The following is a 16,303-nucleotide window of genomic DNA, read 5'->3' on the forward strand; positions in this document are numbered from 1 at the left end:
TCCAAGAAATGGACAAAAGTAATACCATAGATAAAAAATGGGAAAACTAAAACCAAGTACTAAAACAGTCAGTCATCGATGATTTAGTTATGAAAAGGAATGTGCGGTAGGGCTCTGCCATACCTGTCTGCATGAAGCTGAAGACCAATAGGACACATGCACCGGTAACTACTCTTGTTTGGAAGACACATGTGTGAACAGCCACCATTATTGTTTCCGCAGCGGTTTGGGTAATCTGGCTGTCGTTGAGGGTGATAGCTGTAAAAAGAACCATACATTATTATGATTCAGTCAGTGAATGCATTGCAGAACTTTCATAATCCTATATCTGGTCGGTGAAGGAATTAAAAGATATTGAAAATTTTAGATTAATTAAAAGAAATGATAAACTTTGGGAATGCTGGACATATTTAAAGAAGATGTTAAACAAAATTATAGTGTTGTGAATAACTGGATACAAGAGAAAAGAGAGAGAGACAGAGAGATGGCATTAGAAATAAATTAAATGTATGTCAAAGGAAAGTAAGAGAACACATCTGCAAATAATAATAATAATAATTCAATTCATTTATTGAAGTGTTTGCCAACAGCAAGGAGTCAATGACAGTCAAACACTGATAATACGTGCTTATACAGAAAACAGACTAAACTAAATATATAAATTGGACTGATGTTTTAGAACGTATTTTTTTCAAATGCAACAAGAGATTCAGTTCTTCTGTACACTTACCTATGAATATACATGGGAAAATTAAGTCCTGAATGTATTGTCTTGAAGCCTTTCCCAGTCACTTTGTTAGCAGTTGAAATACTTTTTGTATGCCAGTCTGTCCAATAAATTGCATCTTCAAAGATTGTCAATGCAAATGGATGTGGCAGACCTTTACCAATTACCTGAAATACATGTTGTCAATTTTATAAAAAGGCATTCCATTGTATACCTTAAATTATGTATTATGATTATTACCTTCAACACAAAATGATTAAAATCTTAAAACAATCAGTTAATTAGTGATGGCATGCTGTAGTATTTAAATACCATCTTCAGGTCAACTTGATGTAGTGTACTAACTATATATTTAAAATTAGAATTAATTTAATTTAATTAATTAAAATTACCAAACATTTTAGTTTGAAGTGCATAGTTTGCACATTAATTATCAAGTTGGCCTGAAGAATAAATATTGAAACTTGTTGCCACTAATGAACTTATTGTTTTAAAGTTAAGTGTAAACCTTCATGATTGCCCCATTTGTATTTACATGTAAAAGAATTTTGCCAGACATTGTGACAGTTACACAGATAAATACCGTTATCTAACAGCCCTTTATGCACAGCGTTGTATTATGTTCAAAAACATCTTGAGACATTTAATTTTACTCATTCTTTGTTCATTATGACAGCTGTACACATTTACTACTGATATCACCATTATGCCTCCTTACCTTCTTTCTATCTGTTCCATCAAATTTTGATGATTCAATGACATGATGTTTAGCATCAGCCCAATAGATTCGACTCATTATATAGTCGATGCATAAGCCATTAGGCCAGATCAAAGATGAAGCTATAACAGCCTTTCTGTTGCTGCCATCCATTTCTGCTTGTTCTATTTTTGGATTTGGACCTGAAATTACATAATTCCAGAGAAGTCATTATATTTGTACAAATTTGATCTTCAGCACTTTGTAACCGAACTCAGCATGAAAAATATTAAACAGTAAACTCCATACATACCCCAATCAGTCCAGAACACCACGGCTTCTCCCGGATGAGCGACAATATCTCGTGGCTTGTCCAGGTCACTAGCAGCAATAACAACACGTATGCTGCCATCCAAAGTCGCTACCTCCACACGACGTGTCCCAGAGTCTGTCCAGAAGATAGTATCGTGAATCCAGTCAATTGCTACTCCACTTGGACTTTCCAAACCCCAGCGAATCACGTCTGTCAGTTTAAAATGAGGAAACATTATTCCAAGCAGGATAGTTAAAAAGTTTGTATGTTTTGATGTAGCAGTCTGACTGAGACTGAGACAGACTGCTCGTTCAATATATTTGTAGCTAGATACTTCACATTTGTTCACTTGTCACTTTTGCGCACACTTCCTAAGTGTTTATCAAACTACATGTTTTGGATGCATTCACATCTTGCTTGTATCTAATCCATTCAGAGCTGATTTTGGGCCTACATACCAACAGCTCCTGTTCCATTTAGAGTGGCTCTTCTGATGACATCCATGGAAACATCAGACCAGTAGATCAGTCCTTTCTTGTAGTGATAATCCAAGGCAATTGCATTATGCAGACCTTTTAATAAAGCTGTGTACTTGGCACTGTTGAGGCTAATCTGTGTAAGAAGTACAACATAACAAAAGTTAATCCTTAACTAGTGACTTGCAGTCAGTAAGACCATAGAATATCTTATTGTTTTCAGAGAATATGGCTTGCCATGCTCTGCTGTTTTCAGTACATTTTTATCTTTCATTTATATGTTTACTCATATTTCTTTCCCTTCTTCAGTCACTGAGTGTTGTTTATATCAAGGAATTTAGTCTTGTGGAGGCCTGGGAGATTGCATATCACTGGTTATGTGACTTTTTTTATTTTGTGAGAAAATGTACAGGAACTATAAAACAGGTTATACTTCATGATTCCAATTTTTGAAAAGAATTGCTTGGGTACCTGAAAGAAGGTTTGAGTGACATAGAGAATAAAAGTGCTGTGGATGACCATTTTTTTAACTTTTTAAATACCTGCAGCCAATATACTGGTTACTGTATGCAAACTTTGTTGATTTATGTGGCCAGTTAACTAGCCACAAGCTTAGGCATCCTTTGTGAAGGTCTGCTTATAAATTTAAATTCTTTATTCAATTCTTTATTATTAGTGTGCTGTATCAACAGCCAGAAGACATACACACAAAAATAACTCAGTCTATCTGATTTATACACTAGCAGTTTAAAAGGGTACAGTAAATGTTAAGCTGTTTTGGTCAGACTGGATGGAAGTCATAAATCCGTACAAAACCATAATGTGGTAACATCTTGGAAAGCAGAAACTTACTAGACCAAGAAGGAGATGTGAAGGATAATGGCTCTAAATATCCAGCTGTCAATTTTGGTGCTAGCGGTGTTGAATTTCAAGATTATACTACCCTTTAGTTAGTTCCGTTTCCATAAAGGTGTGTTGTGTTGCCAGGATGTGGGATGGAGCTATCAAGTAATGAGCAAGGGGTTCATCTTTGTTTTTATATATTTAACTGTCTGGGCACCACAGTTAGTTTTTCTGTATATGAATCAGAGCTACTGGATCTCACACTATCAGTTTTTTCTTGGATATAATTTTTATGTTCACCCTCTTCAACCACACTTTTTAATGCTTGATTGTCTGTTCTCAAGAGTTGAACCTAAATCCCTCCAGTTGGTTCTAAGCTACCACAGGCATGCATGTCACTGTATCATAGTTTTATTCCTCCCTAATTGTCAACAGACTGTAAAGATATACACAGTGGGAATTTCTCAAAGCGAGGTCACCAACATTCCACTCTTACCACTGCTACAGATTCATGCACAAAGTATGGTTTCTTCCTTACAAGTTTTGAACTTGACTATATCCTATCAAGATATAACTAAAGTTTACAAGTTATTTAGACTTCAAGGACAATGCAGCTAACAGGAAAACACCCAACATTTTTTGATGAGGAGCCAAGGATTGAACAAACGTGAAGATAATAATACAGATACAGGCATGTACTAACTTGTCTGATGTCAACTCTGTTAGCAAACAGGAGTGTTGGGGCAGCGCCAAGAGCCTTACAAGTACGGCCATCTGGGCGGAGGACATAGCCAGTCATACAACCGCAAGTAAATGAACCGACAGTGTTGTTGCAGGTCTGGCTGCATACGGGGTCTGTCTCGTACTGACATTCATCAATATCTTGACAACTGTAAATCAGAGGAATACTGTATTAGTGGCTACAAATCAGTTGAATAGTTCTGGAGGTGAAACATGTGGACATATGCCTAGATGTGTGTGTGTGTGTATTAGAATATTTGTCATGAGGGGAAAAAATGAGAAGAGATATTCATTATGATGGTGATACATGTCCAGCATCTGGTGAATATGAGGGGTGGGTGACACATTGCCGGAGGCAGGGGGAGAGGAGTGTCACATGATATGCCACAATTGAGATTTCCCGGTTTTCAGGGAATTTTTCTTTCATAAGTTTGCTACTATGGACATGATTTACACAACAATAACAGTGGTTTCTGCTTGTATTTTAAAGTATTCTGATATTGTTGATGGCTTAGGATATTTGTGTTCAGATTTTCACGGTAGTTTACAATTCACTGTATAGTTATCTAGGTACTGCATTGAGCTGAAGTGGTGAAAGAACTGGTATTTCATTATCATATAGTGCACATGACCTGCCACACATATGTTTATTCCATTCTAACCAATCACATTTCATTGCCATTAATTTCATCCCAGAGTGTGTGACAGTCTGTTACATTCCTATATCAAACCTCTGACGTTGTTTTCTTGTCGCTTTGACAATGAAAGGAATAAGAAAGTTTCCGTGACACTCTGACACATTGCGATACTCAAAACTGTACAAGGAACGTGTGCTGCTTACATAAGTAAATGAATGAATGATATGAGAATTTGAATTTGCATGTTATCTACATACCTGAAACCATCAGAGTTGATTGTGTAGCCAGTGTAGCAGGTACAGGCATCATTTCCATCTGCCAGTGTCACACACTGCTGGTGACACATGCTTCCAGACTCGCATTCCTTCTTGTGAGGACAGTTCCGTTCATCTGCACCACAGAACAAAACAGACATGTGGCAATATCAGCTAGCAGACTCGTGTGTTTTACAGTACTTAAATAATGTTACAACTGACATTTCATAGAGACTTTAAGAAGAGTTGGTAAAATTAAGAACATGAGGTATATGTGAATGACAATAGAATAGAGAGGTGATTTTGAATAAATAACCATTGGAGAAACAAAGTGAGAGAATGCATCAGAAAAACTGTAAAGACACTGTAAACACACATGAGGAGTGCTTATGGGAAGAAAGAAAATACTGTAGATAACTTTATCATGAGATGACTCACATTGGTTTAAACATCAATTGGATGATGAGGATTGCATTGTGATGATTATGATTATGGGATGAAGATTGTCCAATAATGCAGTATATATGTTTGACAACTTTTCCAGGCAAATTTCTTACTGAATATAGTAAATAGAAGTCATGTTAAGTTAACTTTTGGATTAGAACAGTTGTGTGAGCCTACCTGAATAGATTAATGTATTTAACGCACCTGCTGACTGAAAAAATTCAAATTTTAGAAGAAAAAAGTTGAATATTTGGCAGGGAAAAAAGCTACATAAAAAGGAATGTCAAAAGAATGATTCAGTAGTTTTATTGATGAATGTGCTGTTACAGAATACATAAAAGTTGGTTGTTTATCGTCAGTTAGGGATGCCCCTAGCAGGAAATCCTCTGATCACCTGTAAAGAATATGGTGAGCAGCATGTGTTTTGTATTAAAAGATTTTATCAAATTAGCATTGTTATGGTGCAGTATGAGTTTAAATTCAGATTTGGCTAGATTTGACTGTAGAGAAGGTCCAAGATCAACAGTTGACAAGTCACTGATAAAGTCCGAATAGACTAATGCTGTGACAGACAGACTGAAGGGTGTTGCTGGCAGAACTAACTCTGTGGGACTGCCTGAAAAAATACTGCATTGCAGAGATGACTGTATTTATAATTTTTATTCAAAATCATCAGCGATGTAATAATTACGATTTAGTATAAGAATCAGTACGAGATACATTGTATAACGTTATAAATAGTAGTAAAATATATTGTTTTCACTTTTTGACTTGCTGGTTTCAAAATCGGCGTTATTCTGAATCGGCGCAAATCAAGGGCTACCTGTATTTGGAAGATAATGCAGGAGTTAATCGTCATAGTTAGTTCATTGACAAAGCAAAAGAACACCTAAATGAGCAGGTCAGTGAAGAGAATGTGCATGTATGTGGCATTGGAAACCCCCACACAGACATAAATATCTAGTTTCACACATGTACTGAATGGAAAAACATTGGTTTCCAAAACAAATACTAAAATTTTATTCATCATGAACACCTGCTCTAAACAATATTGGACAGTGTAAACTCTAAAGGCTAAAACAAGCCATCCTTAATGTCTTAACTTTATGATGACAGATCCTAGTCTTACCTTCACCCTTAGAACAGTCTTTCTTTCCATCACATACGTGTTTCTTTCCAATGCAAGTAATAGTTGATCTTGATGATGTTGATGTCGAATCATTGCTACTAATGTTGCCACACTTGAACTGAGAGTCTTCACAAATGACTCCACACTTGCTTTCATCCTCACCCCGAGAACAGTCTGGGATACCATCACACACCCATGTTTTCTGTATCAAAAAATGTCTTGACAGTAGTTGCATGTCTATAAATAACATCAAAGCTAAGTCATAATTCCAATTCACTTTCTTCTCTAGTTACTATTTTGGCAAAATAGTTTGAACGAGATTTATCTGATGATACGAAACAGCAATGCTCGTCAATAATATTAGTAAATTTAAGATTCTAGTCACTCAGGATTTGCATTTAGAAAAGAGGTGTGGAATGGAAACAGCAAGTCTGCAGCAAATTTCTGTCATTGTCAGAATGAAAGATAAAGACGAAATAAACAATTAAAGACAGGGTTGACAGATGGAAGAAGGAAAGAAAAAATTAATAAGAAAGAAAAATCAAAAGTTGGTACAGGAAGAAAGGTGTGTCAGATGGAATGAGGAAGGGAGGTAGGAAAACAAAACAAAAAATAAGGGAATAACAAAAGAAAGAAGAGAGAAGAAATGTAAGAATGTAGTAAAGAAGGAAAATATGGAAGAGAGAGTGAATAGAAGGACAAAGACACAATAAATAAAAAGGAAGACAGAAAGGTCAGTTCACCCTTGCAAAGTGACAAGTACTCCTATGGAGTGCCTCTGTTTAAGTGGTATGCAGTGCAGTACCATCACATGCATATGGAACAGCAGTATTTCCGAAAGAAATATTGTCCTTTCAATGTTAACTGAATTTGAAGTACAGCAATGTGGAATTACTGTTCGTTTCAGAAGGGTTCTGGTGATGGTATAATACAATCTGGATTTCTGGACCTTGTCCATTGTCTTATGTTATAAAATACATAACATTTCAAGGACTTGACAGATCCTTTCCATGAAACTTTGTTGTATCAGATGATGGACGAGGTCTAAAAACCCAACAATTCAGATGGAATTACCATATTTAGATGTCATATTAAAGAATCATACCAGTATGCAGTTGCCAGTGGAACATGAGAATTCATCCTGTCCACATGCACGTAGATGTTTCTCCACGCAGCCCTCTTCATCATCACCCGATTCGCAGTCTTTTTCATCATCGCAGCGCCACCAGTCGGGGATGCATTTTCCATTGTTGCACCTTCACACAAGAAGAGAGTAATTAGAGACTTTATGACAACAACGTCTGAAATTCAATTAAGAAGAGGGAGTATCTCAAAGATCAGACAGGGTCGTTGAAAACTAACAGTAAAAATAAAAACATCAGAGAAGTTATATAGAGGCATAAGTGAATTTTAGAAGGGGTGCAAACACAGGACACATTTGATCAAGGACGAGAATGGGGATCTGCTCGTGGACTCTCATGGCATTGTAGACAGATGGAAAGATTACTCTAGTAAGGTACTAAATGTTCACGTAGCTGATAAATTTAAAGAGCCTGAAGTACATACAACAGAGCCCTTCATCCTGGAACCAAGCCTTAATGAAGTTGAAATTGCAAATTGGAAATTTAAACATTATAATTCTCCAGGTATTGACTAATTCCAGCAGAACTGATCCATGCAGGTGGTAGGACACTGCACTCAGAGATACATAAGCTTGACTCACTTGAACTCCCCTGTGCCACAATTTCCATCAACTTTTGGACAGTCATCCTCATCGCTTCGGTCCCCACAGTCATCATCTCCATCACAGCGAAATTCTAGGTGGATACAGCGAGGATAAGCACATCGGAACTCTCCTTCACTGCAGGATGGTGGTTCCACACCTGCAACCAGAATTGCACAAAGAAATTAACATCACTTTACATCACTGTGAATTATAATCCAGTGATTTAGAACTTAAATAATTTAAGGTCATAAACTGGATTTACCAACTATTTATTAAAACCTGCAAGCAATCAAAGACATTGTTTTGTACCCTGCTAAATCAGAATTCCAGCTTAAATGATGGGAACAGAATGTACTTTGCTTTGTAAATTTAAATTGGAATTTATTTTTTTATTCACTTGGGGACAGAATCTGCTTTTGGGTTCATAAATTTATTAAAAAATTACTTTGTAGATTGGTATTCATAATGAAGCCTACCACCACAGGAATGTATCCATCAAGCTGCTTTAAACATTTCTTCGTAGAAACATATGTTTCCACAGACATCCATTTTGTCTAAATCCATGTAATCGACAGTGAATTTTCCGACATTATTCATCCTCATTTTGATATTACTGCTTGTACTGACAGACTGTATTTTTCATCTACAACATCAATGAATACGCCATAAATTATTGTGTGATATCAGTCATGTTTCTCGGCTTTCATTGTGGAGTGGGGTGTTATGAAAAATCATTTATAATGAACATCACAATGCAAACAATATTTTTGTTCCTATAAATGTTGTATCCTTTTTTTTATCATATTCTGTCAGAAAATATTTTTGTGCCCCTCACATTTCAAAGGAGCTGGAGACCCACAAGAAAACCCACATATTTTCTATACATGTCTTCTGGCTATTTATGTTATGGAAGGATTATTGGGTGGTTAAGAAATTTCTGCTATAGGTCCTCCTTGAAATGTTTTGAGTTAACAGATTTGGCCAAGAAGTTACTCACCTTAAGGTTCATTGCCATGTTTACAAAACCCTATCATGAGACCTTACCATCAGCTAATTTTAATTCAGTCCAACCCCTCATGCCCTTTCTCCTCACATTCTTTTCAATATTATCTTACATTTATGTCTAGGTTTTCAAGAGATTTCTTTACTTGCGGTTTTCCAACATTTTATATTCTTATCTCCCTTTGGTGATGAATACAAATTGTACATTTTCTCATTATGAAATTTTCTTCATCTTTCTGTTACTTCCTCTCTTTTGCAGCTAAATATTCTTATACTGAATTCTCAGACAGCCTCAGCAGTGGTCATTTCTCAGATGAAGTTAACAGATTTTAGATATAAATTGAATGGATTTATTAGACTCACTACAGTTGACTTCATCAGATCCATCCATGCAATCTTGTTCAAGGTCACACTTCCAGGTGAGAGAAATGCAGCTGCCATCAGTGCATTGAAACTCGTTTTGTGTGCATGACCTGTAAATATAATCATCATCATTATTTGCAGTATAAAATTGAGGGTTGGGCAAAAACATAAATAAAATGAAGAAAAATACAGAAGCTTTATCAGATGCTAGTAAGAAAGTAAATACAGAAGAAAATTAAATACGTCTTAAGATCTAACATTCTCACAGCAGTGAATATGTCAATCACAGTTTTCAGGGTTGTTCACCCTGAAGATAGAAACAATACATTCCTCCAAAGTGTTCGTAACCACCTTCAAGGCCTTAAGTTTTGATGATGGTGACTCTGATGGCAAGAAATTCAAACAAGGCTTTGGTGGAGTCTGGATTGAGGTAGTCAGCTTTGTGTTGGTAGGAATCTGGCTTCAGTCACTTGAAGATGTTTTCACATGAAATTTAATTTATAAATAAATTTTATGCCTTTTTTCAAGGCAAATTCTGCAATAAATTGTATCTCTGCTTGGCAGAAAAATGTAATTCCCATCAATATTTGATGGTCGTTATCTATTGCTATATAATAGCCACCCATTCGTTCATCGCACTGTTTCTTCTAAGAAAGAACCCCGGAAGAATTATAGACATTTTTATTTCTAAAATTAGGCAGTCTTAAAAATACAAAATGATGTTTCTCTTGTAGAGAGAACCCCGCAAAATTGGGCACTGGGGTGTTCAAAATAATTGGCGCAACCTATAAAAAAAAACAATTTGCCGCGTTATGAAGATATTTATTTCAGGCAACTGAAGAACACTAAACGATGCATCGTAAAAGAAAACAACGTGTTTCACGGCCGGTCTGATGAACATCAGGGCCTGTGATTCGGGAAATAATTTCGAGCAACAAATATTTAACATTATTGCTTTTATTTCCAGCCGCTGTGGTACTACGAACATTTTTAGTGTGCAAACGTTTGCATACTTTATGTGCACTTCGATAGATGGCAACACCGATGACGGTTTCGGTTGAAGATGTTACCACCTATTTGTATGTAATTCGAAAGATGGCAATAGCTGACTGGGTCATTGGTATTACAACGACGTTTAAGTATTGAAAATTATCTGCACTTCCTGACAAACAAATTACCGTTTATAATGGAGGATGTTCCTCTGTAGACAAAACGCGGGTTCTTCCATCAGCACGTTGGGGCGCACTTGAATGAGCGTTACGAAATTGTTAGGTTGGTTGTAGTGCACTACCTCGGCCGTCTAGATCTCCGTACCTAACCGAACTTGATTTGTTTGTGAATGAAAGAGATGGCATATAGGACCAATGTACACACGCAAGAAGAACCTTATCGGATTATTGATGTCATTTGTCACAAGCCAGATTGATTTTTAATAATGTAGTTTAATAATAAGTGAATCATTTGTCAATCTTCTTCCATGCTTCTGTATAGATTCTGGAGTGTGCACACCTAGTTCTGAAAAGCATCCACTCGCAAGTCTCATACAGCTTTCTCAGCTGATTCGTATATATAAACCTTTGTATGTCTTCTAGAGATTTTCCTTTTCGTTGGATATTTTATAATTTCATCTGAACTCTACTGGATCTCATTCCTTCATTACATTATTTCCAATTTTTCCCTGTAGTTTTATGTAAACTTCGTAGTTTTATCATTGTTTCACAAAACGTTCCTGTGTTGAGTTCTTTGAAGAATTACTTTCTACGAAGGAGACAGGAGGAACTCAGTCCCGATCCAGCTGAATCATCACACCTTACAGTCTATTTCTTTCAGATCCTTCTTAATTTTACCCTCCCATATAATATTACGTCTGTGAAATGGATCCTTAACTTCAGGATAAGATATTGGCGGAAGGAATAGTCTCTGGACAAAAATTATGTGGTGTGGATTAAACTGGCTTAGAATAGAGTCCAGTGCTGTGCTTTGTGATCACGATGAACCTTCAGGATATATATATATAGAAGCACGGAGTTTCTTGATGAGAAAGATTTTTACCGGAATAGGGGTCTGTGGCGGGCTCTTGTGAACAGGGTAATGAACCTTCAGGTTCTATACAATTAGAGAAATTTGTTGACAAGCGGAGCGACAGATATTTATTCGAGAAGGACTCTTCTCAATGAAGTTAGATTTTTGGCATTGCATTATTTTTGAGTCACATAATGAGAGCTGACGCAAGTTCACTGCATTCTGGTCTTGATTTATAAATAGAAGGAATACAAGTTATGAGACTAGGCTATTTATAATAGAATAGTTTCTTTTTTAAGCATTCTTTCCTCAGTATTTACAAAAAATAACTTTATGGAAATTTTTTCCTGAGAAGCTAGTGGTCAAGACATTACCTACTTTTTATGGAAACAGAATGTTCATCGCAATGTCCATAATTGCATAAAATATGTAGGCCAGTTCTGTCAGTCGGTAAGTCGTATGTCACTCAGCATGTTTGCACGAAATTTGGTATACATTACCTACACTAAATTCATGGCGCATAATTAACATTTGTCAAAAAAGGAAATGAGCAAATTAATTTAATTTCCCATAAATCAGTCATTCTTTTGATACGCCCATGTGGCATGATGCCCTCGATGTGCACAATTTAGGTTGAGAAATGTCATAGGAACATTTTGAAGACCAAGGAAACATTGACATTTACGTATCTTGGAGATATAAGACATGAAAATGTGGATTGAATTTAACACGTCGATGGCATTGCGGATTTTTTATTTAACTAAAAAAACTAGGCTATAACTGCGCGAAATCATTTGCCGTGCACTTATTAGTTATTCTTGCATTTAGCCTTGTAGCTGACGAAATCCATAAATAACTTCGGGTGACAGAATAGGCCTAACGACGGGTGTGATTCGGATGTGCCGTGCTACAGTGACGTGTTTTGCAACTGGGGACCCGCGAGCTGTTATCACGGCTATAAAAATACTGTTTTACAACTAGCCACGGTTTGTCGTTTGTTTCTAGCAATTAAATAATCTGTATTGAACCTTAATACTTGTTTGCACAGAGTCTAGCCTGGGTCAATTGTGGTAAATCTGAAGATTTCTGTCTTCTGGGTCTGGTCGATGTTAACCAACGTTTCAGAGGTCATACTGCCTCCATCATCAGGGCGATGAGTATGAAGATTTCTGTCTTCTGGGTTGTTGCGCTATGTAGTCTGGTCGATGTTAACCAACGTTTCAGAGGTCATACTGCCTCCATCATCAGGGCGATGAGTATGAAGATTTCTGTCTTCTGGGTTGTTGCGCTGTGTAGTCTGGTCGATGTTAACCAACGTTTCAGAGGTCATACTGCCTCCATCTTCAGGGCGATGAGTATGAAGATTTCTGTCTTCTGGGTTGTTGCGCTGTGTAGTCTGGTCGATGTTTACCAACGTTTCGGAGGTCATACTGCCTCCGTCATCAGGGCAACAACCCAGAAGACAGATATCCTCATACTCACTGCTGTGAAAACCTCAAATCTTACATATGATAAATTCCTTTCTGTTATATACCAACGAGAAGTCTGATTTTATACGTCTGTTATTCGTTTTGAAATACATGGTATGGTATTCTACTGTCCTGGGGTACATGTTTCGGCACTTATCATGCCATCATCCGCCCCTTGTTTGTACACGACATATGCCGGGAAATATGCTTACTGTAACGTATATCCGCATTTATATGGACTGTTAAATATATATAAGGGACGTACTCTACACAGCACAATGGTAATGTTAACTTTAATATGTAGGTAATTTTAATCTCGGATATAATTGTTTTATATACTTTTTAAAATATTTAATATTTCGTATTTGACAATCTATGTAAATGTAGATGTACGATACGTTAAGCATGTTTCCTGGCTAATAATAATAGCCCGGCTAACACGGTTAACAGAACTCTTCGTCCTTGAAAGTGATTAAATGTTAATATTCATAATAAACATACTTGAACGTTACCTAACATTCAATGACGTTTTCTCGGGCGATCCACCATGTAAGAATAGACGTTTCGGATACTGTATCTTCCTCCATTCTGACATTCTCATACGGCTGACCGCTAAGCTGAAGGCTACATATTTTACGTAACTTCATATATCGTTAAATTAGTAGAAACAAATAGGCTGCTGTGGGTTGGGCATTGGGGAAGAATGGGGGAGACAAGGAATGCATACAAAATTCTGGTAGAATTCCTGCCACTACGAATACCAAATACACACGGTAGCATTACGAAGCGTCTTGGAAAATTAGCCTTATCAGTATAGGAGGTGGATGGAAATGGCCCAGGTTCGTGTCCATTGGTGGTTTTGTGGCATTGCCGATGTTGAACATTTGGCTTCTGCTGCAACAGCTTTAGTTAGTTAATAAGAATTAGACTTTTCTGTGAATTGTGTTGTACAGTGTAAGACAGGGTACCAACCGTCGGGAAAATCAACGCTGTTTTACCGGTCCAACTGGTACCCTGCGTGAGCCATGCTTTCCACCCCTGTTGTTGTCAAGGGGATGAGCAGTCGGAAGGAAGAGTTTGGTATGTGTCATTGTGAAGAGGTGCACTTATCTCCAGGTATCTGGAAACCTTTGTGAATGCGATGCCTTATCCTTACCAGCACCTTTGTCTCTGACTGCACAAAAACAAGGGTTTCTAATCTCACTCCCTACAAGCAACGCCCAGCCACCAGTTTTAGGCACTTATCTCCTTGACACGAGTCTTGGGACCTTGAGCAAAGATTCTTTTATGTCAGGGCTGGACAACAAATGTTCTAAGTCTGTATTGTCTTCTGCCTCCTTTCTAAAACCTTAAACCACACGAAGTTATGACTGACTTACCAACTCTCTGATAGCAGAACACCGTTAATATCAAAACTTTCCACTGGGCATAATTCTTAGCCAGTTTCCAAACCACGTAATCCATTCCGATTAAACATATGAAAGCTGTACAATAGGATCTGAAGATCACAGTTCTTTTATCAATATCTGCCTGTTGTATCACCTACTGGAACTTTGGTAAACGCGATGGGAGGTTATGGTTAATGGTCAAGTGCAGTGACAGGCTCACGTGTGCACATTTGCCCTTATGATTTCATAAAAGACGGATTCAATGACCTGCTGTGTGACTATAAGCGTTTTAAGACTCCGTGTAATTATTCAAACACTGGATAGAGCATGGAGATGGAGTAATTAAAAGCATCAGTGCAGGAAAAAGTTTTTAGAGAAGAAATCGGCTGACAAATTTATTAATATATTAGATCGAAATAAGTCCGTAGACAGACCACGACGTTACATAGGAAACGAACTTTAATGACTCGAGAGTTTGTATCAACAGACAGGCAAGTCATTGCTTCTCCTGAAATATTTGCCATATTGGACTTACGTGCGTCAAGACCTTCAGTTTGTCAGAATAAAAGATTACAAAAAGCAAGGCTCTCTGCCCAGAACTCCCCTCCTCGATAGGCCACGTAATTAGCTGTCGGTTATCTCCGAAGTGGAAATAAATTATTTAGGTGCTTTTAGCAGACGGTGAGGAGACGAGACGAGACGTCACCCGCCGTGCTAGGGTGGATCCCCTGTTGGAAGTACATTAGGGACGGCGCACAAAGCCAGCGAATGTGTCGGCTGCTTGCTTGTAAGGTAGTATCAACAGACTCGGGTCACGGAACAGAACCGGCTTGCAGCCGAATCCTAAGGTGTCTCAACATTTATCCTTTCAGACAGGTTTCTGTTTAATGCATGTTTTAAAATTTGTATTAAAATATTATTCACATAGCAACTCAGAAATATACGTACACTCTGTCACTCTTGTGGCGACGAAGCAGCTTCTTGTTTTGTTAATTCCTTTATTCTTTCTTTCTTTCTTTCCCCACTCTTTCTCTCCACTTTTTCAGTGGTCGAACTTAATTATTTAATCTTTAACCCGAACTTCTCCACTACTTTAATAATAATATGGCGAAGTCTGTTATTGTTTAAGCCTTTAAAGCCCACTAGTGACTTTATCTCACCTGATTTAACAGTAAATAACTCTTCATTCTGTATTTATATGTTTCATAAGATTCTCACAATAAACAGCGATCATTTTCTCAAACAGCATTAATCAGCTGATCTTTGTGAGGACTGAATTTTAAGATATCCAAAGCAGCTTTTTCTTAAAAGGGTCGCGTTTCTGTTGATCCTATCCGAATGATAACGATGTTTAAACTGGAATACTGAGATGAGAGGTTGGGCGCCATTTAACAGTTGAGGTAAAGCTGGACGGGGTGGGGTGGTACAGGTTCGGACTGGTTAGTAAATAGTCGGTAGAAGAGATCGTCTCAGCAGATAAGATATGCAGTTAATGGAGTCATAGATGGGATAATCTTGGTTCTGAACACTGAAGTTATAACACAAAGATCTTTATACTTCTGGAGTTGGGTTGCTGTTTTTTGAAGAAGGTGTGTGATGAAGTACAGTTCCTTAATTTGCCTTATTTGTTCAAATGATATGACACGCGATATGTATTAAATGTTTACTGTAGAAATTTTGCTAACTGAAATTATTGTGCTCTAATTGATTAATCAGATTAGAACATATTACACTTCTTGAATGAACAATCACTTAGAGCTAGAGAAATCCTTTAAAGCAAAAGGTGAGGGTGGTAATTACATGATTCTGTGTTTAAGATGGCTGTCTTGTGGGCTGTAGCGCCGTGTAGTCTGGTGGAAGTTTAATGTTTCATAGGTCCTTGCTGCCTCTATCATCAGAGCGAATCGCCCTTCTACCGCACTACACGGCGCTAAAACCCAGAAGACAGCCATCTTTATGTCACTCTGTCTTTGTATTTGATTTGTTACTCTGTGAGAAGTGATGAAATTATTGTCTAATATAAGCAGGAAACCAGGTGTGTCTAATGGAACACTGTAGACTGAGGGTGTCA

At 37.3% G+C, this 16,303-nt stretch overlaps 2 protein-coding genes across 3 annotated transcripts in view; one reads left to right on the forward strand and one right to left on the reverse strand.

The window, feature by feature from the left end:
* The window catches only part of Lrp4 (LDL receptor related protein 4), a 77,851-nt gene that overhangs the window by 31,494 nt on the left and 30,054 nt on the right, over nucleotides 1-16,303 (reverse strand). For both annotated transcript variants that reach the window (XM_022059696.2, XM_087350547.1), the window contains exons 4-14: nucleotides 9,354-9,463; nucleotides 7,986-8,145; nucleotides 7,368-7,518; nucleotides 6,263-6,464; nucleotides 4,693-4,825; nucleotides 3,760-3,946; nucleotides 2,196-2,349; nucleotides 1,738-1,947; nucleotides 1,446-1,627; nucleotides 731-894; nucleotides 124-258 (exon numbers count right to left, since the gene is read on the reverse strand). In XM_022059696.2, the coding sequence (XP_021915388.2) occupies nucleotides 124-258; nucleotides 731-894; nucleotides 1,446-1,627; nucleotides 1,738-1,947; nucleotides 2,196-2,349; nucleotides 3,760-3,946; nucleotides 4,693-4,825; nucleotides 6,263-6,464; nucleotides 7,368-7,518; nucleotides 7,986-8,145; nucleotides 9,354-9,463 (1,788 nt within the window). The remainder of the gene's footprint in view (nucleotides 1-123; nucleotides 259-730; nucleotides 895-1,445; nucleotides 1,628-1,737; nucleotides 1,948-2,195; nucleotides 2,350-3,759; nucleotides 3,947-4,692; nucleotides 4,826-6,262; nucleotides 6,465-7,367; nucleotides 7,519-7,985; nucleotides 8,146-9,353; nucleotides 9,464-16,303) is intronic.
* Nucleotides 1-16,303, forward strand: part of LOC110827761 (putative protein-lysine deacylase ABHD14B) — a 76,994-nt gene that overhangs the window by 25,476 nt on the left and 35,215 nt on the right. The window lies entirely within an intron of this gene.

Source organism: Zootermopsis nevadensis, unplaced genomic scaffold (genome assembly GCF_977971745.1).
Source record: "Zootermopsis nevadensis isolate Lab colony 2312 unplaced genomic scaffold, Znev_1.0 Znev_ptg000017l, whole genome shotgun sequence".
NCBI classification, from domain to species: domain Eukaryota; kingdom Metazoa; phylum Arthropoda; class Insecta; order Blattodea; family Termopsidae; genus Zootermopsis; species Zootermopsis nevadensis.